The sequence below is a fragment of the Phyllopteryx taeniolatus genome, chromosome 8 (genome assembly GCF_024500385.1).
Source record: "Phyllopteryx taeniolatus isolate TA_2022b chromosome 8, UOR_Ptae_1.2, whole genome shotgun sequence".
NCBI classification, from domain to species: domain Eukaryota; kingdom Metazoa; phylum Chordata; class Actinopteri; order Syngnathiformes; family Syngnathidae; genus Phyllopteryx; species Phyllopteryx taeniolatus.
This window is the reverse complement of record NC_084509.1, coordinates 28781959-28807619: the sequence shown is the minus strand read 5'-3', so window position 1 is coordinate 28807619 and position 25661 is coordinate 28781959. Positions and strand designations below refer to the sequence as shown.

At 44.0% G+C, this 25661-nt stretch overlaps 1 protein-coding gene across 11 annotated transcripts in view; it reads left to right on the top strand.

The window, feature by feature from the left end:
* Positions 1-25661, top strand: part of nbeab (neurobeachin b) — a 202183-nt gene that overhangs the window by 85916 nt on the left and 90606 nt on the right. For 10 of the 11 annotated variants that reach the window (XR_009789828.1, XM_061782795.1, XM_061782798.1 and 7 more), the window contains 5 exons: positions 310-371; positions 4257-4321; positions 6039-6147; positions 9023-9189; positions 24911-25035. Coding sequence is in view for 10 of the 11 variants with exons in the window: in XM_061782795.1 (XP_061638779.1) it covers positions 310-371; positions 4257-4321; positions 6039-6147; positions 9023-9189; positions 24911-25035 (528 nt within the window). In the remaining variant the exon portion in view is untranslated. Of the gene's footprint in view, positions 1-309; positions 372-3648; positions 3706-4256; positions 4322-6038; positions 6148-9022; positions 9190-24910; positions 25036-25661 lie in introns of those variants that run through there. The other variant, XM_061782804.1, reaches the window with a different exon arrangement.

Below are 25661 nucleotides of genomic sequence, written 5' to 3'. Positions count from 1 at the left end.
CTAAAAGCGGCTGGCATAAATTTGACTGGGAGTAACCAGGGTGAAACACAATCTGTCTTCTCTTAACAGCACTTGTTGAGCCTGTTGCCTCATTCGGTATTAAAAAAAAAAAAAAAAAAGCATGAGAAAAAGATCATATAGTCAATTGATTCTTGCTAAAGTGAGTTGTTGCTGACATCATGCAAGATTTTGTGCACGTGTTTTTTTGTTTTTTTTTAAATCCTACAAATACTCATGGGTGTTATGTGTGAAATTACCAAACTAATTTGTGTGTGTTGTTTTTTTTATTTATTATTATTGTCTCTCCAGGGCTCGTGTGCATGAAGTCGAGCACGTCAGTGGTGGAGCTCGTTATGCTGCTTTGCTCTCAAGTAAGTTTGTCTGGGGAAACGTTTGACCCGAGGTGTGTGCTGAGCTTGCCTCGGCTCACCTGTCTAACTTGACATAAGAAAGGAGTATGAGAGCGCTATGGAGGAATAATTGGTTTTATTGGTGAGCTGGTCCCAAAATGGAGGTCTGTACTTTTTTTTTTTTTTTTTTTTTTTAAATGATACAATTCATTCCAAATTATTTTGTGGAGGCCCAAGTTCGACCTCAGTTCGAGAATGAATGCGGAAACCCTTCTGTGGTGTTTGATTCTTGTTCAAGGTCATTGGGACCAGTTACACGTGTAGTCACGACAACATGAATTAAAAAAAATATAATACAATGACTGATTTTAAAAATGCAATATGACTTTGCAGATCAATAAACTATGACTATGAACCCCCATGTTTCCCCCAGTCAAATGAATCCTAACAATTTAAGTTTGGTCCATTATAAGAAATGATGCTATTAATCTGATGCACCCACCCAAAAAAACAAATAAACAAAAATAGCACTGTTATTGTATAAAAAAATTCATAAAAGAGATTGTAAATAAAGGGTTTTATTAGGTGTAATCAAACCAAGTCACACACGCACTGACTGTCGTATTTGTGTGCCTTGAAAGTGCGTGACATTTGTGTGGTTAGTCTGGGCGAGAGTTGTGGCCTACAGCAGCTCTCATTTTGTATTTGTGTGTATGACCGTTTGTTCTGTTCAATAAACGGCTGAGAGTGCATCGTCAACTGTGGCTCTCCTTGCCTGCGCTCGAGCGCATTGCGGTACCGTAACATTTCTGAAGCTGACTTTTTGTCAAATTTTGGCTAGCAATATGGAGCCAAAAATGAATTATTTTGACTTTGAAACCGGGTCGATTTGACCTGCAACCGAACGGGAGGGTGAAATAGTTCACTCTTTGCTGCCGCCGCTTCGCTTATTGTCGTTTTGTTTATGTAAAAAGTTCCGGCAGCAGCAGCAGTAGTGACTTTCTCACCTCACCCCCCCCCCACCTTTCCGGAGCCGAGCCTGTGAGGCTCTTGTTAAGCCCTTGTTTTAAGCAAGGTCGGAGCCCCGATGTAGCAGTTCGAAGGGAGATATTTAACATACCTTCTGTCAGCCCATCAGTCTTCCGTCGGGAGGGCCACAAGGAAGCCATTACTTGGTGCCTCTTTTGTGGATCCAGACAGGAGAAGGTGGATTGTCGCATCCCCGAACGTCCTCTCTCCGGAAGGGTGCTCGGCCTCGCTTCTACGGGGGCTGTCGTTCACACTCTCTCCCCGCCAAAAAAACTTGCAAATAGGACAGCCGGCGTTGAGTTAGTGGAAGTTCTCTGACGGGATCGCCTTTCTGTGGGTTTTTCTGCGGGACGTTTGGATTTATTGCACGTGAGAGGATCAGCGCTGCCGCCCCGGCCCAAACCCCCGCAATTGTCCCGTGATCCTCAGATAGCATTGCCGCCGCTCGAGCGGTTTCTGCCATTAAGGGGTCCGGGGATGAAACTCCGGCGGACGTATCGATCAAACGACACGGCCTCAAAGAGCGACCAAAGAGAAGAGTGGCGTGCCCTTCGACCGCCTCCTCTCACGAGGAGATGGACCGCCGCTGTGTGCGCTAACACCGCTATGGCTATTAGCAACCGGCAGTTTGGACGCAACACTATCCGGACTGTGATACAATTGTACTGTACTCAATACACGCACAAAAAAGCTAATGAACAAAATGCAAATGAAATGCAGACTATTTCATTCCTTGTACCGTGAAGCCCTGCCTGTTCCCTATAACCCCAAATTTTTGTAATTGCCTATAGATGCCACAAGATGGCATCAAAACACTATTGTTTGTCGAAGTGAAACTCCTCAAATGACTTCAACATTGTGCCTTGGCATCAAGATGCCACCAGATGACGCAGAAACAACCAATAGGTGAATTATTCTGGCAAAAATCCTCCAGTCAGCGAATTTGCAAATGAGAAACCGCAACGTCGCGAGTGCTCACTCTAGCTGTGGAACTCCACTCGTAAACCGAAGACCCACAGCAAGTATTCCAAGGTACAAAACGCCAAGTTGGTCAAATTCCCCCCCCCCCCCCCCAACCCCTCTTACTGTAATGTTTTCAGACAGATTTCACTGACCCTCGAACCCTCACTGTTTTGTGGCCTGTCACTTTTCTGCATAAATTAGCGCTACTGACCCGCCTCCTCTTATTCATGCATACTAATGGCAGCAATCACGGCGCGCGACGGGCCGCAGACGCCCGGCTCCTTTGCTTTCCTCGTCTGAGCGAAAAGGTCAAGCGGCTCTGTTTCTTGTAACAGTTTGCGCGTACGCGAGGGAGGCGGGCGGCGGCGGCGGCGGGCGGCGCCGCCGCCGCGAAGGAGTGGAGCCAGTGGAGATTTAGTGACGGAAGGCCTCCAGATGTGGAGAGGATCACCGAGCAGATAAAAGCGAAGGCTCCATGCGCACTGACAGGTCGCATCTGAGCGCTCACAAATACTCGCTGCCCTGCCGAATCTCAGCAAGATGAAAGCGGGAAACGTTACCCCCCCCCCCCCCCCCCCAAAATAAAAAATACGAGAGTTTTGGGATTTCAGGTCTTTAACTGTGTTCTGTCATTGATGGAGAAAATGCGGAAAATGATCCCGATGGCTGACGTTTCCACATACGATAGAAAGAAAAAGGAAGTAAGATAAAAATAATGAATCAAATATATAGTCATCGGGGGGGGAAATGATTGCAATAATAATTGGATTTTAATCGAACAAAAATGGAACGTGGTTAGTTTTTTTGTTTTGCGAAGTTGATCAGACAACTTGTATAAACATTTTATCGATACCTGTAAGAAAATGCCTCCCGGAAACGCGATGGCGGCGGTTTAGTTCCCAGTCCGTCCCTTTCGAAGTGGCTGTGATTAAAATCTAAAATAAATAAATGTCATCGTTTCAGTGCAGTGGTAGCCACTCACCTTTCTCTCGACAAACATTCTGAAATGTTCTCTAAACATATCGTTGAACTCCAAACATTTCAGTCCAAACCTTGTCAGACGGAGTCGCTTACTGTAGGTGTCGCACGCGCCTCCGTTTCTGTGTTTATTTTTGTCACGTGAGCGCCGGAGCGGGGCATGATCCCTGTCCAAATCCACGACAGCTTATTCCGCAGGCTGACACTGTACCACAGAAAAGGGGGAGAGGAGATCGGGGGGGGGGGGGGGGGTTGTGTAAGGGTTGAGGGGGGGGGGGTTACGGGGAACATTTGGACACCAGATGCTCAGCAGTTTGTTTTCAGCGTCTCCTTTAGTTAACACATGCGCGGGTCGCTCCCGTGTGCACCGCCACGTTATTGTCAGGTATGACGAGCAAAACCGCACGAGCGTGCCTGGACGACGACGACGGCGGCGACGACGCCGCCGCCGCCGCCGCCGTACGCATTCAAGCACAACTTGAGATGAAACGTCTTCAATGAGCTCAGTTATCTGATCTGAATTTGTTCCGATTATTCTTTCCCCTCCGTGGGTTTACAGGAGAGAGCCCGCGTTCCCACACCGAGGGGAGCGTCCTTTTAATCATTTCCAGAGATGGTGAATGGCAAATCAGGCAGGCGTGCGGGGGGACAGCTCGCTCACTAATCTGTCACTGTGCAGGCCGGAGGAAATGGCCGCGTTTAAAGCGGGAGGATACGGTTTCATCCCGCAATTATGTCTCTGGGGGTGTTTACAGAGCTTTTCACCACGCGGGACGGGGCAATCACACATGTGGTTTGCAGCTTCTCGCCGCCGCCATTGTTTTGTCACAAACTTAACGCTCTTTCTTTTCTTACCAAATGAGCTGATCTTAGAAATATGCAATTTCAACGGAACTCACTTATGCAACTTGCGTCCCAATGTTCTTGTCTTCTCAGGAGTGGCAGAACTCCATCCAGAAGAACGCCGGCTTGGCCTTTATTGAGCTCATCAACGAAGGAAGGTAGGCAATCAATGCAGCACCGAGAGCCTCATTGAGTTGTTCACATCGATGCCGAACAATGTCACCTCATCTGTATCGTTAATTCCACGTGGAGGACGACCCGAGTGCGAACCCGAGGCAGGTACATCTGAATAAAGTGATTCATTGGAGCTGCAAGCAGCGAAGGGGCCCTTTTCATGGATGAAATGCTCATCAAACTTTGACGTCAAGGGTTCCCGCTTCCCATTGGGGCTTATTTGGTCGAATTCCCAAGTAGCCGTTCATCCGGCACTGAAAATGGCTGCTTTAAACTAAAATGGCCGACTTCGTGTTCAATTTCGGCCATTGAAACTTTGACGCGTCCACCCCAGTTTTGTGACGATCGGTGTGACACTAGCGCCGGAGGCAAATTTGTCGAACTTTCCAGGAAGCCTTGCACCCTCTTTTTCATAACGAGTCCCTGAAATGATAATCAAACATTTTATGGTATGCGCCACCCCTATACTAAACGCCATAGGGCAACAATGCCCATTTGTCTGGAATACTTGGGCGAGTCTTCTCGTAGGAATTGGCCCAAAATGGCTACTTCAATGGCTGACTTCCTGTTCAATTTCAGGCATGGGTCCTTCAGCTTTTTTTCCTGCCATCATATCAGTTTGACAAACTGGTGTAAAATAAATGTAAATCAGAGTGTGTATGCAGAAAAACAGTCAATAGAGTGCAGCCGCGCTCTCGTAACGTCTGCCTCGTCGCGCAGACTCGTGGGGGGTTTCCGTTGAGCAGATCAGGGGCGGCTCAGCCTCCTCGCCCATCTGCTGACCCATCTGGCACGACCCCCTGCTCCAATGCCCAGCCGGGCCCGGGATTCTTTCAGTGCCCCCCTGCCCCGTTGGCGCCAGGATAAAGAGTCAGCGTGGCGGCACACTGCGCTATCCATGGTTCTGATTTTCATACCCCGTCGGCTGTCTGTTAGCATTGCTAGCTGGAAAATATTTACATTCCAAAGTCAGTTTATAGTTTAATTTCAGATGACCAGAATTTAGTAGGATTTCATACCAAAAAAAAAAAATAATAATAATCACGCTCAGTGAACCTCCACGAAAAGCCACGAGTGATTGACGCCCCCTTAAAAGTTTTATAATTGCCTATAGATGCCACAAAATGGCAGCAAAGCACGACTCGTATCGAAATGAAACTCCTCAACTGACTTCAACATACTTGCTTGACTTCAAGATGCCACCAGATAGCGCCAAAGCAATACTGTTTTGCGAGCGAAAAGGGAGAATGTGTCAGAACAGTGCCTCGTAGTAGGATTCTATACCAAAAAAACAAAAACAACTGTAATAAGTCAAACAAATAGAAATGTCACATGTTCAGATTCAGGGCTGCATACAACCCTACATTTATTTCCCCTTACCCTTTCCAACTAAATTCTCATGAGAACCCATCATTGCCTCATTGGTTACAGAGAAGAACAGCTGTCCGAAACGCTGATTGAAGTCTTTTTATTTCTGCGTGATAAACGGAAAGTCTTGCTGGGACATCAGGCAAATTACAGACTGTATAAAAGCGCTTTTAATTCAAACAAAGCCAGCCTAATGATGTGTAAAATGGGGCCGTCCTCCTGTAATGCTGCAGGGGGGACCTGCAAATGCTTCCCCCAAGTCTTCAAAGCCTTTAAAAGAAGATAAATGATGTTTTTTTCCCCAAGAACAGCGTGTATGTATATTCTGCAAAGGTTGCTGTGTCACGCCATGAAGGACCACATTGTCCGCGTGGCCAACGAGGCCGAGTTCATCCTGAACAGACAGCGAGCCGAGGACGTCCACAAACACGCCGAGTTCGAGGTACACATTTTGCATTGGAATGTTGTCCTGTCATTGACCTGAAGTTCATGAGCCTCAACTGTGGCTGTTGGACTTCAATGAGGACACAACAAGCACTCAAAATAAATGCAGAAGAAATTGATATCGTAGAATTCTATATAAATGGGTAGCTAGTGTACATAGGTTGGTAGGATAGATGGGTTGGTCTGTAGCCTGGGTAGGTAGATACAGTAGGTAAGGTGGGATAGATTGGTAGGCAGGGTGGGTCGGTGAGCTGGTAGCTAGGTAGATTAGTAAAATGGATCGCTAGGTAGGTAGGTTAGGGCAGTAGATAAGAGGTATGTAATGCTGGTAGGTGGTTAAGTAGGTAAATAGAGCGGGTAGGTAGGTAAATGGGATAGATCGCTCGGTAGGTACACTGTGTAGGTAAGGTGGCGTTGCTACTGTATATAGGTTAGTTTGTTTTTTCTTTCAAACAAACTTTCTACGGCGATCGACAACAGCGTATATGCACGGAAACCATGCGCAATCAGTCAAAATGGAGTAAAAAAAAAAAAAAAAAAAAAAAAAGGGTAAACGTCATGAAATATGCGTTGCACCATTGCCGTTCATGTCAGAATCAAGGAGTTCGTATGTTAGTCGTTGTGAATCAAACCAGAAAATTCTGATTCACCACTCATTGGTTCGTAGGTCGTTAGGCTAGATCGCTAAAGGTAGGTCGACTGTAGGTATGATCGGTTAGCACAGTAGCTAGGTTAAGGTAGGATAGATTGGTGAGTAGCTGGATCGGTCAGGTAGTTAGAATCACTCGGTGAGTAGGTCAGTAGGTTGAGTGGGTAGGTAGGATAGATAGATCGGTAGGTAGGTAGGTAAGTTAAGGCGGGTTTGTTAATAGGATACATACAGTATATATTTAGACAGATAGATAGTGTGATAAATATACAGGCGGTTGTTGTGTGTGTCTTAGAAGAAAACGCACGGACGGACGGACACATTGAGGCAACCAGCGTGTCACCTCTGTTAGCAGCGTGTACGTGTGGGGAGTGATGACTTTCTTATCTGCCAACAGCAGCCGTCCTCAAACAGCTGCTTGATTTACAGTCGCCCGGGATCCTTGACCCGCTAGATAAACCGGAGGAGACGTCTGGATGTGCAATGTCAGAAGAAGACGGGGGCGCTTGCTCGCGTGTACCTGGCCCCATCCGTTCTGTCTGCCAACTCGTGACAGCCCACACTTTATTATCGCCGCCGTGCCTCTCAAAGATGGAAGACGCGGCGCGCGGATAAGACGCGTTTACAATTAAGGCAGCGTCAGGGGCGGCGCGTCGAGCGCTCGAAAATGATATTTGTCACGACGCGTCACGTGGCCACGCGCAGATCGAGTTACGCTCTTGATGAGGAATACGCTCAAGTATAATATCGGACAGATTTCAAAATTGATGCAGGAAATTCAATTAGCTCCCGGCTTCTGTTAGCAAATTAGATTTTGAATATTAGCCGGCGTCCTCCCGGGGGGTTTGTAAGACAATCTCATTCAAGCAGCAAAGATATGGAGTCTGTCTATATTACTTTGAGATGCTCCGATGTACTTTATGTGAAATGATGGATGGATCGATAGATAGATAGATAGTATCTAATTAATATATTCCTAAATTTATATCAATCAAATCCGTGCCCTGCGATTGGCTGGCAACCGGATCAGGGTGTACCCCGCCTCCTGCCCGATGATAGCTGGGATAGGCTCCAGCACGCCCGCGACCCGCGTGAGGAGAAGCGCGGCAGAAAATGGATGGATGGATAAATCAAATCCGTGGCCATTATTGGCATATTGAATGTATTTTCTTTTATTTATTGCATTAACTTTTGACAATATTTTGTATAGTGTTTATTTTCAAATTTTTATTTTTTTAAATTTTCAAATTTATTTGAATTATATTTTGTATAAATGTTATTTTATTTCATAGATTTAAAACCAAAATAGTGTTTCTTCTGTCCATTTTATATACTTTGAGGTTTTCAAATTATTTTTTTTATTTTTATTTCATCTTCAGATTGCATTTCTCGTTATTTTATCGATTTAGTTTTCTTTTCTTTTATAACTTTTTCATCTAATTCTATGCATTTTTTATTATTTTGTAATTATTATTTTTGTACATCTCTATTTTCCCCAATGTTATTGTATTTTATCTTGTTGACATTTGATCAATTTCTCCAAACGTTGTTGTTGTGATGACTATTGTTTTTGTTTTGTTTCACAATCCATATATTGTCTGGGATGATGAATAAATGCTCTCATTTGGATACCAAATCATGTTCTATGGCCAATAAACGAATACAACGCACTTCCAATTTTCAACAGACACGCAGTATATGCTCGTCTATACCGTATGTCCGATTTGTAAGTAAGCCTTGTTATTTGGCTCCCCGTTTCCTCTTCAAAAGAAGCCAATAATAGACTCGGCACGGTGATCTGTAGCTGTGTTTCGTCCTTGACAGGTGACGGTCCTTGCGGCTCTATTAAACTATTTTCCTTTCTGCTTTTAATAGCCACGTCCGCCAAGCAGGGAGCCCCCTCGAATGGACTCGCCTCGGCGAGCCGGCCGTGATTTACGGCCCTCCTCCGAGGGAGCCCCAATATATCTCTCCGCTGTCTGCTAATATCTCGGCGCACTCAAGTGTGTTGACTGAAGCCGGAGCATTAGTCAGAGTGACAAATGCTCCATTAGAGGATGTGGATAGTGCGCACTCTTGAAATGATATTGTGATAGTTTACCCCCCCCCCCCCAAAAAAAAACAGTCAAACATTGTTTTGCTATAGTTTAAGCATTCTTAATATTTGCAACAGTATATACTGTAATGGGCTTTACACGTTGTCTCATTTTCTTCATCGATTCAGTCCAACTGCGGCCAATACGCTGCCGAGAGGCGAGAGGAAGAGAAGATGTGCGACCACCTGATCAGCGCCGCCAAGCATCGGGACCACGTGACGGCCAATCAGCTGCGGCAGAAGATCGTCAACATCCTCACCAACAAACGTGGCGCCTGGGGAACGCTGGGCCAGAGGTGAGTAGCCTCGAGAAAAATGTTTGTAAACAATAGGCACCAGGGTACCTCCTGGGGGGCAGAAAGTGAGCGACGACCGCTAAACTGAAAACGAAGATCGCAAAACTGCCTGCACTGAGACCCGTACCTTACGCCGCAGCTTGAATGTGCCAAGTGTCCGTTGAAAACGTGACATTTTGTGAGGTAAATTGCTTGAAAGACAGACGCAACGCCGGCTTTAGATAATTGTACTTATTATTTACAATGGGTACGTTTCTTCAAAACTGTATAAGGTGAAAAATCAGACATGACATGGTCATTGAGGGACTGGCCAATTCATTGACTTTTCAGTGTCCGGCAATATTTTACTAAAAATGAGACGGTCAGCACGGTCGCTTGCAAAATATGTAAATCTATCCTCAAATACACTAATCCCTCACTAAATTGCGGATTGAGTGCATCACAGATTTTTTGTTTTGTTTTGTTTTAAAGGTCAATGTAGTGTAATTACTCACCTGCACATCTCTGATACAGTCAGCTTTCCAGTTCTAATTGATTTCAATTTGGCAGCAATGACTCGCTGAAGGTCAATTGAGCTCTTGTTCTTAGCAGAAAAGAAACCTTACCCATTTAGAACACAAGCCACAGTCAGAGTTTTAGGAAATACATTCACAAATACCAACCTGACAAATAGCTAATGGACACGCGCATAACAATATCAACAGGGAAAAAAGCAAGTAAAGAGCAATATTTAGCTTGATTTTCTACAACAGTACTGTAGTTTAGTCTGTGTAATGAATTCTCAGCGCCCATATTGCTTTTTGCTGAGTACATCGCCAGGACCACAAGTGTGAGGAATTTGCAAAAATGGTTAACCCAGGAAATCGCCTGTTCACACCATGTCTGTATGGGATGTCGTCCACGTCCTTCAAGCAGGGCATGCCCAATAGGCATGTATGTGCTTGTGCTTGTGTGTGTGTGTGTGTGTAGATGGTTCCCTCAAGTGGCCAAAAAAAATACCTTCATCTATTGCTGAAGGGCAGTTTCACAAATTGGCATTGAAATCCATATAGGTATATGAAACTTAGAAATGTATATAGTAATATAATAAATGATTGGTTGCTACTTGTAGGGTTTTTGTGGAACGTAACCAAGGTGCGGCTAGTGTTTTGCTCTACGCTTCAGACACGCTTATGTTCATCATCTTCCTTCCACGAACCTAATCCCCCCCCCCGATACCTTCACAGCCTCACAGACAGTCGGAACTTTAGCAACAGTCGACATAACACAACAGTAGGGTTGCTACAATTCATTATTCCAAACCAATTCCTCCTCCTATATATATATATTGTCTTTCAAATTACAGCATGGCAGTTTTTTTTTTTTTACGTGAATTGGTGTGAGAGTTCTCTAAGTTCCGACTATCTGTGAGGCCATGAAGGCGTCTGAAGGTGCTTGGATAAGCGAGTCATGGTAAAAAGGTTTTTACAGCACCCTCAAACTGAGTGAGAAGTTTGCTCCAAACTCTGCCGCGGTAGGATGAGGCTGCGGGTTAATGTCATTTTCCCAGAATCCTCCAGGGTCAGCAAACGCAATTACAGCGCGGGGCGGCCTTATACCCCCAGGGGGACGCTTGATTGGCCGCTCATCCGACAGTTTGGCGGGTGGTGTGTGTGTGTGTGTATCTGGGGTGGGGGGTGTTTTCTGTCCAGGCATCCATTGACCTGCTCAGCAACACACACCAGCACCTGGTGGTCGTTTCGGACTGTGCCCCTCCCCCTCTCTGCCGCCCCCACGGGTCCTGTTAAAATAAGCGCTCGTCCACTTCTCTGCTTCCGGACAGCGAAGGGGAAAGATGAAGAAGCAGCTCTCGTTTTGGACGAACTGAGCGCACAAGTGATGTTTGTTTCAGCAGAACTCTGCCAAGGTTTCGTGGTTATTGAGTTGGTGGTTAGCAAGACTCTGCCAAAAAATACTTCACCAAAACCACCCACAAAACAAATTTACGAGAGCAGCTGTCATAGAAAGGAGAAGACTGCAGCCAGCCTCATGAAGTGCTTTAATGCAGACTCTATTTTAGTAAACTCCCGTAGTTTTACAGTTATGACTTATCACTTTTTTTTTTTACCCAACTTTGTTCAGTGATACACCGCATATTCGCGCTCCGTCGTTTTGTGGGTGGGACTCACCTATTTGATGTTTTTGTGCTCAGGCCAAAGCCTTGTCTAACATACAAATGTCGGTTTGGCTCCAGGAACACTGTGGGAGGAGCTTCATTTAGTCAGGCCGTAGACTTGGAACCATAGAACCGTTTTGACTAACCACTGATTTGGCTGGATGACGACTAGTAGCATAGAGTAGTGATTACGTGATCCTGTCTGAGCAGGTTTTACATTTTCTATTGCTCTAATCAGAAGCAGAATTTTAACAAGCCGTGTTTGTTATGGCTGCACCAAACGCTTCCATGAAATGCACTGAACCTTGGGTGGGAGTGGTCAGGCCACCAAAAAAAAAAAAAGAATTCTGGGCTCTCGTTCAAATATTTATGGATCTTTCCCTCTCTCTCTCTCTCTCTCTGTGTCTGACGCAAAGCCTTTGAATGGATACAGAAGATGGCGTTGGCGATGGTGCTGTAAATGACACCGCAGGAAAAAAAAAAGCACCCAAAAAATGCAGCAAATTCAAATTTAATGGTAACCTGCTGTTGAAGAAAAATGACGCAATATGCCGCCGAGGGCTCGGGGCGACGTCGCATGCGCGGCAGCTCAGCCTTATTCAATGCTACATTAACTTTTCCATTTATGCCGCTCTTGTAAAATATAAAGCCCTCCGGCATGTTGAATTGGATGTGGTGGGGGCGAACAAAGCTTAGCTGGAAATGTTTATTTTCAGCCTAATGCACTGAAATCTCAAGTCCTGCCCTGGGATATTTGTCATTGCTGCTGCATGAAATAAAATGTAGATTTCTGGGGCGCAATTTTAAACTTGTCCCAGTCGTCTTTACACTAGACACACCCGATTGTGTTTTGCTGAAATGAGCCCGTTTCGATGGGAGTGACGTTTCACCCCGAATGCCGCGCCAATGGCGAGAACGGCTTTTGTTTACGATGACGACCGGGGGCGGGCGGCGCCGAGGTATTGCCATTATAGGCGAGTGTATTTGGGCATGTGAAGAAGAAAAGCGAGCCCCCGTAAAGACAATGATCGCGTTTTCGCTCATGACGGCGGCACGTCAGACACTTTACAGTCTAGTGAACTCCCCGCGATGGCCGATTGGGACCGAGCCCTGCCGCAAATAGCGAAAAGCTAGAAAGAATATCATTAATTGTCCATAGTTGACACAAGATGGCGGCAAAGCATTTTTTTTTTCTATTAGACAAAGCTATGGCCTGACATAATTGCCACTAGATGGCGTAAAGCAATATTTTTATGTGAGACATAGCATAGGTGAGTTTTCAGTGAATACCAGAGCATAGGTTCCACCCCCCCCCCCAAAAAAAAAGTCTGTGAATAGGAAAATTCACGGATGCCAAACTTGGTTATTTATTGTTGCAGATCCATGCGTGTGCTGCATGCAACGGCGCAATCATCAAATGTGTGTGACTTTGCACTTTGCCAAAATGAAGAACGGTTAGTTTACGGACGCATCCTCGAGATTGGCAGAAAACCCACAATTTTTCTTGGTTGTTTAATTTCACATTTGACTGTTGGACAGGCACACCAGAGACCCAACTCGACTTACACAAGCAATTAAAGAATCAATGATTTCATTATATGTCCCCCTTAAAGCCTTAATTTGAAAACACAGCTCTGGGGGGGAAAATAAAAAAAATAAAAAAAATAAAATAGGAGACCTCTGTTTGATGACAGTTTCTGTGATTTTGCTATTTATAGGTGCTGTATATGTTTGCGTATAATGAACATATTTCTCTATCTATCTATCTTTTTAATGTCTGGTACAACCAAAGGTACGCTTGTTTGGATAAATAACAAAAATAGCTCATAAGCGTTTAATTTTAGAATTGATATCAAGCCATTTTCCATGTTTTTTTCTTGCTAATACCCGAATCACCGGGAACGACAAATTGACGAAGCAAAGTGATCTCATCACCCCCCCCCCCCCCCCCCCCCTTTGACTGTACATAGAACAATGCGAAGGAAGCGAGATCGGCTTTTTGGAGAGCCGTGCGGTCACGTGAGCTGAGTGGAGACTAAGCAGATCTGGCTGCGGGGCTGCCGCGTTGGATCACGCTATGTGGCTCCTCCATGATGAATGTCCCCCTCCCGGTGGAGGGTGGGCATAGGAAAATCAATAGCGCTCAAATTGAAACAGTATAGGGTTGTATTGATCTGGCGCGCTAAATCAAAACGAGGAGCCCTTTTATACGTCTCTGCACGACAGCTCCCTCCCTGGTAATGACACACTATCAATTTTGGCTTCGCACTGATAAATCAAGTTGAAAATTGGATGTCAGAAGCATTTTTTCTTTTTTTTTTTCTTCACCCTCCGGAGTGGGAGGAGGATAAAAAGCCAGTGATTTCCCTTGCCCGCTGGTTGCCTTTGCTGTTGACCCCTGAACTACCACTGCTGGATTATAAAGTTCATGCTGGTCCAAAGTGAAAGTAGATGTCAAGGTTGATGAATCCGTCCAGGAATTGCTGTGGCACAGGGACAGCGTTTGTGCTCTAATGTCATTTTAATACCATAGCAAGCTGCTGCTTCATGCGCCCCCGTACTGTACGCGCACAATGCTGTGCACAGTTGGACTTTTCCTTTTCTTTTCTCAAGGTGATTTCTCACCGAATTCTGCTCGAATCTTCACGACTAAATGACTTGTACCCAGGGGATTGTTGTCAAAGTTAACATGGATCCAAATTGGGATCGTTTACAGTATAAACAATATAAATAAACTAGGACAATGACCTAAATATATTGAAATCATGCCATTAAAGTCCAACTAAATGCACTGATAGGTTGGATTGCTTGTTCCAGTACGATAGGATGGAAATAATCTGTTCCTTACTTAGTCAAACTGTTAAACCCTTATTATTATATGAAAATGCATTCTTTTTTTTTTTAAAGTATCATATGTGCATTCTTGTAAAAGTGTAAAAATCATGGGATTTTGCCCACTTTGCACTCCGGATGCCGGTCTTGCCAAGTTTTCGCACAGTCTACCACTGTATCCGGCGACAGGTCGTGGGGGGGGGGGGGGACAGGCCGTGCTGAGTCGACCACACGTGCCGGTGCGTTCCCTTACGGCCCATCATGTTCTGATGGAGTCCCTCACGCCAGGTGTCGTTGGAGCCCGGGTAGAGTCAAATAAGCTCGCCTGGCAGGCTCCAGAGTCGGCGTCAGCGCGCGGGGACACGTGTTTGTGTTCAACATTGTCGGTATCATGTAATCAAGCGCTTGGTGTAGCTAGTCAGGTTTGCGTGCAGCCCGTTTTACTAGGTTCCTCGTCCACACCGCCGCCTCGTATCTCGTGACCACGTGTTCTCATGCGGTCGTGAAAGCTCGTTCACGACGGAGCCTCGAGAACCGAACGCGTCGGGACCGTCGCTAACTGAGGTATTGATTGACATTCACGAAGGTGGTTAAGGAAGTGTCGAAACAGGTTGACCGCTGTTACTTTCCAGAAAAAAAACATTATTACTTGGAATTCAAGTGTAAATAGAAGATGACAATCAATAACAAATTCTGGATGATTGATTATGCTTGTGGCAATGCTGCAGACTGACATCTTAACCTGTCACACACGTGTAAAATGTAATACTCGTCGCCTTAGTTGCTTGCCGATCTGAGGCCTTTCGATGTACGCTGACGTCACATGATCACATCACACATGAAGCCTGTGAAAAGCTGACATTTTTGAGGCAGGTTTTAAGCCTAATTACAGCCCTAAGATACAAAATTGGGCGAAGGAGACTAAAACTGTCTTTGTTCTGGAGCTGGGGTCAGTGTGCACGCGAGTGGCGGGACGGGGTTTTTTTTTGTTGGGGGGGGGGGGGCGGGGTGTCATTGACAGCTGACGAAGGGTCATACATCCATTTGCGAGCGCAGCAGACGTTAACCTCAGCTGACTGCTCTATTGATTGTCAACATTTCTTCTGTATAATTACTTTTTTTTTTCTGTAGCAGAGAGCAAAACGGAGGCCGTCTATTGATCTGCGTCGCGGCGGCCGAGCAGTCGCTTCCCTCGGCTCACGGCTCGTTTCATCTCTCGCGCGTGACGAATGGTCACAGTAACTCTTTCTTTTTATTTTATTATTATTACGCACCGAGAGCCCACCGGTGTTTGGTCTCACTTTAAAAGGTCATCAATTGGAATACACAAGCGCAAAGCCATCGGGGGGGGGGGCGCCGGGGAAGGCGACGTTCGGGGCCAGCCCGGATTTATCGTGGGCACACACACACACACACACACAGTTGGGTACGTCCCTTGATTTTAAGATTGCGGTTCAGTTCACATTGAGTACAGAAAGGCAGGGCTTCCCAAAGTTCTGGGGGAAAAGAGAAAAACAGAAACCCCCCCTCGGTTTCACGTGTAGCCCTCAAGGCCATATGAATCCTTATTTTTTAGGAGAAAAAAAAAAACAATTCTCAATATAATATAAATATGATCCATCTAGGTAGAACTAGGTTGTACTTTTCAAAGATAGTCATACGAAAGTCAGAGTTTAACAGGAGAGGAAAGTCCCATTTTATACAAATGAATTTCAAAAATACAACTTCATTTTCGCAATATTAAGACTTTGCAATTCTCTAAAAAGAATAGTGACTATACTCTCAATCATATACCTTTTTTTTTTTTTTTTTTTCACACCCTATACTTAATTAGGCACTTTTTTTTAAATGACACGACATCATTGAAATTATTTTTCGGACCTCCCGAACAAAATGCGAAACATGAAAGCGAGTTTCTTTTGTGTCAACAGTTTAGAATATAAAACCGCTTAGATCTTTGTTTATCGATCATGGTTTACATGGTCATCTGTCCAAAATGTGTAAGAAAAAAAACGAAAAACCTGATTAATTCAATTCAATGAAAAATGATATCATTTTTTTTTTTTTATTTGAATTTTTTAATTGAAATGACACACGAAATTTGGGAGAAAAGTGCGGTGGTCAGATGAAACCATCAACTCCACCCGCTGTGTTTCCAAAAAAGGGATGACTCAAAGAGCACTAGCCACACAGTCGAGCAAGGAGCCGGAAACGTCATGGCTGTTTTTCTGCAAGGGCGACTTGAGCGCATTGACGGGCCGACGGGCTGAGTCATGTACGGGCTGTCAAATCTTGGATGAAACTTGTAAGGCAACAGAGGAAAGGCTCAAGAAGAAGCATGTTCAGGTCACGGAGTGGTCTCGTCAGTCTCCACACCTCAACGCAATAGAAAACCTTTGAAGGGAGCTTCAAGTTTCCGGGAAACTAGAAGGATTTCCAGAGTTTCTGGGCCAAAATCCCCGCGTGAGCTGTGTGCAAACCTGGTGAGCAACTGCAAGAATCTTCTCACTTATTTCATTCAATTACAAATGTTCGAACTTTTGTGTAATGCGTTGTTTGTACACTCTCAATAAACAACCATTAACACTGAGACTTTTCCTTCATTCCTTGAGTAACTTCAAAATTCAAATCTGTATTTCGCTGACTTCCTATGGAGTTCATTCATTGATCAATTCCCTCAGCAGTTGTTTACGGTGCTGCGCTAATCGGTGAGTAACGGATGCCCACCTAAGAAATATTGAATTGCCGGTATTCATAGTTTATACTCAGACTCTCTGTAATTTCCCCTAACAACACGGGCTCCATTTGGCTCCTCCCCAGTTTACAAAGAGCTTCTCTTAAGCCGTCGAGATGCGAATGACATCACGTCCTGCTTGTCGTCGGAGCGATCTTGAGTTCCGAATGTAAAAGCTGTATCCCGTCGGGACGTTGCTAACCTCGCGCGCGGCGCTAATTACGTCTGGGAAAAGGGGCCCGTCGGTTTCACGTCGTCGTTGATCCCGCCGGACGATAAAAGATGGCGCCTGGCGGAGCTGACCAACCGAGTGCTTTAGAATGTTTGTTTTTATTGTTGCAGCAATCCCAACATGTTAGTATGCACATCTTAAAAAAAGACAAAACGTCGTCATTTATTTGACTTTTGACTCCAAGCTATGGCTCGCTGACGCCGCTTTCTTTTGTCCTCATCTACAAGCGCAATGTCAGAGCCATTAAGCAAACAATGATGAGAAAGTCGACGAGACCAAAGCGTGCTGGCGATTGCTTGCCCTCCGCGCTAATGTGACCACAAAGTCAGGCCTTAGATTCCTCTTATTACTTGGCGATCAACACGTGACGCGTGATCGGACCAGATGGCTTTTTAAAAAAAGAAATGACTGCGGATTGTCTTTTCGCCGGCTTTACTGGCCACTTTGAAAGCGGCCCATCAGCATGTGGCTGCCATCCACCACTTTGCTGTTTTGTTTTATTTCTTTATTTTGCTTGGCTTGACAGACAAGGTTACCTTCTTTTTTTTTTTTTTTTTTTTTTAATGGTTTGTTCACAGATGAATGACTTTCATCATGCGCTGACGTGAACTAACGTTTACTTGAGATGTTTTGCTCTGAACGCCAGCCAGAATTTTCAGTTTTTTTATTTATTTATTTATTTATTTTTTTATACTTCCTGACGACTGACAGCAAAAGGAAACAAGCCAGAAGCGTCACTTGTTTCAGGTCATGAACCAACCAAATAAAAAAAAAAAAAGCAGACTCACATTTAAAGCAGCATGGGTCCATTAGCGTTCTACTAAAGATTATTGCTTTTTTTTTTTTTTTGGGGGATGACGAGCAGTGGCGTGTTTGTGCCAATATCTTTTCGTCAAGTCCATTTTTTTTTCAATATGGAGGTGTGGAAGAGGGTCCCGCCTCTAGTTTATCTGCGAAGTTCAGATTTGGAAGCCACTGAAATGACTAACAGATCCCTATAGATGGCGACGTTGCTTTGCTTTCCGATTTGAGAGAAGCACGACTTTCGAGTAGAAGACGGCTGGCAACGCGGGGCACCGTTTTCCAAACGACTGGCAGCGAACGAGCTCAGAACGCTCCCAACGTTTCATTATTTGTACACGTCAGTTAAGAATGTATTTGACAAAGGTGACGACTGTGTGGTCTTCGAACAGATCATTTCTATTGTACTTCCATGATTTGTGGGTGCTTGCTCGACCTGAAAGGCTCCGCTGTATTTGATGATTTTTCTTTTCAATGTATCTTTTAGTCATTTCCTTGAGCACTTGCATGCCAGTTGAGTCAGAGTATGGAAGGTCATCTGGAAGAAGAGAATTCTTGTCTTCACTGTTACATACGTGTGTGTTAAAGGCACGCACAAGTGTGTGCGCGCGCGTGCGTGCGTGTGGGAGAGAGAGAAACCAGCCGTGCCCCTCCCCCCCTCTCCCCTCCCCCGTTGAATAGAATTGTCACTGATTACTGGTATTTATAATAATTACCCCCTCACTCATGTCGCCAATTGACGCCTTTAAAAGGAGCATAATGGTGTTTTATTGAATCAGCATGTCTGTGTCCTCCCTGCTGGCTGCCTCACACAAATCCTGCCGGCAGTATAAATAGAATAAAAGAGGACTCTTTATCTGTGAGTTGGCCCCGTGCGCGTGTGTGTGTGTGTGTGCGTGCGTGCGCTCGCGCTTGTCTTTGTTTTTCCGAAGAGGCTGAAAACACACCGCGTTAATACTGCAACTGATATCAAACTGATGTTTTCCTTTCCAATATCTTAACTTTAGGTAAGGTTTGTTTCTCAATTGTTTTTTTTTTTTTTTGGATGAAATCTGCGGGAAGTTGTGTCCTGGTCTGTAATGGAGATAGCGTTTCTCAAACACGCACTCGGTAGCGAACCCCTGGAAAACTGGACGAAATCGGTCCCTGACACCAGTTTAATCGATAGACACGAAATTGACATTTTTATTTTATGAGACGATGCATGAAAAAGTCTCAAGTTTTACAACAAGTCGGCCGCTTCATTACCAAGCAGCCATTTTGGGCGAATTTGTACTTTGACAAACTTCCACGAAGGTTTCACGTGTACACTTGCATGTCATAGGAATGGAATATGGTGCGTAGTTCCCAGTTAAAAGTTTATATTTTTTTTCAAAGAAAGTTAATGTTATGGGAATAAGGTCATATTTAAAAAAAAAAAAAAGGGGGACGGGCGAGGGGTAATCCTGACACGAACAAAGACTACCGGAGACAAATTCCTTGTGTGTTTTTGGGACATACTTGGCAAATAAAGACAATTCTGATTTTGTCAGACAAAAGTTGTAATCTTATGAGAATTAGGTTATACATTTCCAAGATTGTCATAATATTATGATATTCAAGTCGGTGTTTAACAAGGGAAGAAAGTCATATTTTAGCAAGGGAATCTCAAGAATATAAAATGAGTCTCATAATATCAAGCCTTACTTTCATTCCATTCGGTGAGAATAAGAATAAGAATAAACAGATGAAAAGTGGGAAATGACAATAGTCCGTACAGCGCCATGTTCAATTTTGACACTAGTACATTGAAACGTTGCCCCAGTCGGAAGCAGGTATCGCAGACAGACGGATGGTGCTAATTTACCGACGCCGTCGAATGGGGGCGGAGCCTGGCGTCAATGTTTGATGATACTTTCCCAGGATTTGCCATGGAAAAAGGGGGTGCGAGGGCCCATTCTTTGACACCCCCCCCCCCCACCACCCCGCAAATGAATCACTTTGTTGGAGGGGCTCAACATGCCTGAAAACCCAACAATTGTAACGCATGCGAGTGTGCGAATTTTTGGGGTAATTTTCCATTACTGTATTATTAAGAGGAGCACTGTCACCTTCCAATCAAATAAGAGTGCTTGTCACCTGTCGTTTCCACAATGAAGTGGCCATTTTTTTTTTTTTTTTTATTATTTGACTGCGTTTTGAAACATGCCTCTCACGTTTTATGAACAAAATAATCCACAAACACTGCGCTTTTGGATGAACCGCAGTTTAAAAAAAAGAAATAAAAACCTCAAGTGTCTATCGGAAAAGAGGAGAGTAATAGCCAGACAATGTAGTCCCCCTTCCTGCATTTATCCCGCCACACTTAGCGAAAGCTGAAAGCCTCCATAAATAACGCCGCTCCCGTTTCCCGAAGGTTATCAGTGCGGGAAAATTAGCTTTTAAAATGCAGTTTGAAATCCATTTAGGTGATTGATTGGCGAGCGCTCTAATAAATTCTGCCGGTATCCAGGCGGGCCTCGTCACGGCCATTTTTTATTGTTGTCGTGAAGCCAGACGTGTTCGATGTGTAAAATAAAGAAGGTCTGTGGCTTAATAAACATTCTTAGTTGGATGGACTGTTTGCGCCAGTCTGATGCGGCGACGAGCTTTATGTTACCACAACGTTTAGGCAGTGCGTGCCTTCCAAGAGCAATTTTAGGATATAGACTCGATACTTCGTTTGCAATCCCCTCCAAAAGTATTGGAACAGTGAGGCCAGTTCTTTTGTTTTTGTCGTGGACTGAAAACAAAAACCGTTGAGATTTTCCATTGAACTTTGTATTTATTTATTCATTGCTAACTGGGTGGACGTTTTTGGCTAACGTTCGCCTTTTCGGAGCACACGCTCGACCTTAAGTTAGCAACACGATTCAGTGAGCAAGCCGAGTGCGTCATGTTTTCGAAAATTGCTATTTCACTATGACAAGAGTGGACATGTTAAGCTTGACGAGATCCGAGTGCACGCATAAGATAATGAAAATGACCAACTGGAAGTGTAAAAAAGGTATTCGTCAGCTGTCACATGATCCAAATGACATGGACAGTAACATCACTTAAACATTGGATGTACTTATTATCATTCAACCAATTTTTGCGCACACTAGTGAGCAGAGACGAGTGTGTGGCGCATGCCGAATTATGTGAAATGAAGTAAGCACGTTTGAAAAGACTTTTCCTTATTGTGCTACATTTTCCTGACGACTGAATGATTCCGATGAAGACACCAAAGATATTTTATAGTGGTCTTGTTTGACAGCTATATGTCGGTTCCACCTGCAACCAACAAACTGGCGGTACCTTTTTTTCCCCCGTATTCCGTATTTAAACACCTGGAACTCAAAGCTGAAACTCTCGTCTCATCGTCGTCATATTCAACAAAATATGAAGTGTGCAAATGAACCACCTGCACTGGACCTGATAAAAGTGCATCAATGTGGTTGGATCTTCAAAGTGGAGGATTTATTCCCCCCACACGCGCCCCTGCTGCCTATTTTGCACCCTGAATTAGGCGGACATAATCTTCGGCCTGGAAAAATGTGTGGATTTACATTTTCGCCACGGCGTAATCCGGCATTTACAATATCATTTACGTGGCTTTCTTCTTCTTTTTTTTTTTCCGCCCACTGACATCTCGCTCTTCCTCCCCTTTTTAAAAGCTCTGATCGACAGAGGACAAGCTGCAGGCATTCGCTTTGCGTATACGACAGCTGTGTGCAACCTGCACGCGCACACGCACGCGCACAAACACTGGCTTTTGATTGATATTTAACTGAAAGTGAGCTCTTGTTGCTGTCAAACCTCAGCTAAGTCTCTTGAGCCGCTTGAGTTCTGACACTCGCGCTGTGCACATAGAGGACTGTGTGTGTTTATGTGTGTGTGTACACGCAACATTGTCATGTGATCCGTGTTACACTTGAATCTGCTTAGACTCCTTCAATATGCTGGCACGAGCCATACATGGATCGAGACTGCCAAGGTCTCGTTCGAGTAACGCGACTGTTTTGAACACACCGGCCATTATTGTAGGTTGGCTTTTTTTTGGGGGGGGTTGACAATTACAGTGCTTTGAAAAAGTATTCATACCCTAACTTTTCACATTCTGTGAGCTTACAATCACAAACTTGAATGTGTGAGGAACTCGCCACACAGGTCAGGGATAAAGTTGAGAAGTTTGAAGCAAGGTTAGCTTATTTAAAAAAAAATAGTAACTCCCAACTTTGAACAGCTCAAGGAGCAGCGTTCCATCCAAAAATGGAAAAAGTATGGCACAACTGCAATCTTACCAAGACGTGGCCGTCCACTTCGAGTGGCGGCTGTCAGCTGCTGCAATTGTTGCAAGGAAAGCGCACAAAGTCCCGTTTGCAGTTTGTCAGATGATGCGTTGGTCAGAGGAGACCAAAGTTGACATATTGGGGCCTGAATGCAAAAAAAAAAAAAAAAAAGGTGCTGGGGGTGGCGGAAAACTAACACTGCTCATCATCCCCCTGAACGCACCATCCCCGCTGTCAAACATGCAACAGCAGGGAGAAGGAAGCAGGAAAATGAATGGAGCTAAAAACAGTTTGGCAATCTGTAAGAAAACTCGAGACTGGGAAGGAGATTGATCTTCCAGCAAGACAATGACCCGAAACAGAAAGCCACAGTTACAATGGAATGCTTTGGAGCCAAGAATATTCGAAATGTTGGAATGGCACAGTTAAAGTCCAGACCTAAATGCCATTGAGCATCTGTGGCTCAGACTTGAAAATTGCTGTTCGCAGATGCCAGGTCATAAACATGACCTGGATGACTGAGAATCTACACAGACATTGATGCTACTTGTGTTAGCTTGTCTATGACATTCTTGATTTTTTTTTTTTCAAAAAATAAATATATGACTTTGAGTATTGTTATATTGTCTGTCTATACATATTGCTGCACTGTTTGTGTTCAAATATCTGTCGCTTAAAGGGTATTAACCACCACATTGTGATGCTAGTTTCATTAGCCTATAGTGTTTAGCATTGTGTGCTAGCCTTAAGCTAGGAGGCGTGTACTTGTCTTTGTGTTCTTTTTAGTTTTACAGTCAACTTTAACTAGAAGCATTGTTAACTATCTTCCAAACTGCTGCTTGCTGTCAAGTTTGCTGTAGCGCTCCTAACGCAAATTTTTGCTCGCAACTCAAGACAAAAAAGAAACAGCGGTGGCTCACATCTTGAAGAACTCAAAAGTCATGTCACTCGTAAGTAAAGCGGTACTGCAGCGCAAACAAAATCCCAGCCGTTTGACCGCGCTCTCTTGCCCGGTTGTCACGTAGGCATAAATATGGGAATAACACTCCTCTCTCCTGCCCGGAAACGGTAAATGAAGGCTGAAAAATGAAAAAGAAAAAAAATAATCTCCAGCCGGAGCGTGAAAACAAGCAGCACTTAGTCACCTATTGCCGGTCTCGGTGCTTAATGGTCTGCATTAGGGGCGAGCAATAAAGCGATCCCGGGTCCTCGCTAATGTCGCAATCATCATTTACAAAAAGATGGTTACCGCATACTGGAATTATTTCCATTCCCCCCCCCCCCCCCCCCCGGCACCCTCTCTGGTTTTTAACAACACTAATTCGTCGTTATTAATAATGAATAAAAAAGCAATTTTCAGTGGGCTTGCTCGAGGGCTCTGGGAATCATTACGATGAATATTTTAGCACATTATTTTAATCTCTGGCACACATATGCGGGGGACGTAGGGGGGGGTCTTGCTTTTATGGGCTCATGCCCCGAGGCCCCCCCTCATTAGAGCCCACGTTGTCCGTGTCGAGATGCCTACCTTTGATTTACAAGACTTGTTAAAAAAAGAAAACACTGTTTAAAAACAAAAAAACAAACGAGGCAAGCCGCGCCATTTCTTCTTGTAATTTGATGCTGTATCTGTCAATGGAGCTGTGTGTGATTTATGGGCGCGGCGCTTGCTGCTGCTCATGTTGCTCCCTGCTGTTCTCCGTCCATTCTTTTCTTAGGAGAACTACAGTAACGTTTCTGCTATTACTACTACTTACAGGATGTTCACTGGCCAGGCTGCTAATACGCCTTTTTCAGCGCACGGTCACTAGGTAGCTAGCCGTGACTGTACTTGCTGGTTTTAAATGAAATTTCTCAGAGTTAGTATTAAGGAGTAGGTTTGGTGATGCCGATATTTTTTACATTCTATTTTAGGCAAAAAAAAAAAATTCTCCTATTTTTTAAATTTATTTTACTGATTTGCATATTTGTCATTAAATATTTTCCCTAATATATATTTTTTTATATCTTTTTCCCTAATATATATTTTTTAATATTATGTTTTGGTATTTTCTTACAATATTTTTGTAGTTATAGTCAGATTTCCCCTGAGTTGTATATTTTTATATAAAAAAATGTTGGATCTAATATTATTTTATTTTGTTCATCTAATATTTTGTTTTATTTCCTAATATTTTTTTCAATTCTTCTAATATTTAAGTGTTTTTTTTTCCATGACAATTTTGGTTTGTAATATATATTTTCTGAACGTCTTCCTTATTTTCTTATTTTTGTATTTTTCGAAAATGTTAATTTTGATGTCGAATTGGAATATTTCTTTGTAATTTTGGGGGTATTTTTTTATGTTTCCTTTCTCATCATCAAGAATTGAATACCCTGAGTCTCGTTGGATACAATTGTTTTCCCTACTTTGACGAGAAGTCATTGCCTTTAGTTTCCTCTTGGATAAAAATAGATATTCTAACTGTGACCAATAAATGAAGGCCCACAGTCTCCTCTTGGATAAAATGTCTTCTTAAAGCTTCTTACTGTGACCAAAAGCAAAATATAAGGATGTCAGGTTTGGAAGCCCTGATTCTCCTTCCGTTTGTTAACTCGTCTTATTCCGCTTTCACAAGATGTTTTGAAGGCAACATGCAGTGAAACAGCGTTGATGACGTTCTTTCCTTCCGCAGGCCGCCTCACGACTTCTGGCGTCTGGACTACTGGGAGGACGACTTGCGGCGGAGACGGCGATTCGTCAGGAACCCGCTGGGCTCAACGCACTTGGACGTGTCGTGCAGAACCCTGCAGGAGTACGGTGAGCTCGCAGCCACATTTCCTCTTCAACTTGGAAAGCGCCGGCGGAGACGTTGATCACCGTTGGACGTGCAGTACTTATAGTGCAATTCTACATCTTGGTTTATTGGAGGGCTTTGTATAGGTTGCATATTTACGAGTCCTGACAATTGAACATGACACGTGTGTTTTATTGGTGTTTTCATACCCATCAAAAAAAAAAAATAGTCTCTTTTTTTTTTTTTATCCTCCCTACTTCACCCTTGAGTTTTACGCAAAAGCAATGATATGAAACACCCCTTCTGGCCTGCTGATTAAATCGCAAATGCAGGATGAGCATATTGATTATTGAGCTAATAACGTTAACCCTTAAAGTAGTGAGCGATCATTTTTTGAAATGACTTCCAGTAGCTCGTTCACCTTGTAGAGCAGTCACAGTTCTTGCAAGGGCCGAATGACTTTTTACGCTGTGCTTTTACAATTCCCAAATCCACCCGCCGGGACACTTTTCTCCGCTGGATGGTTTCCACATGCGATGTCGACATTTACCGTTGCAATTGTCTGCATCAGTCGTTTTCCTAAAGAGAAGACAAAGTGCTTTTCTAAAATGAAATGAAAACAATTTTTAAAAAAGCTCTTATGTGTTAA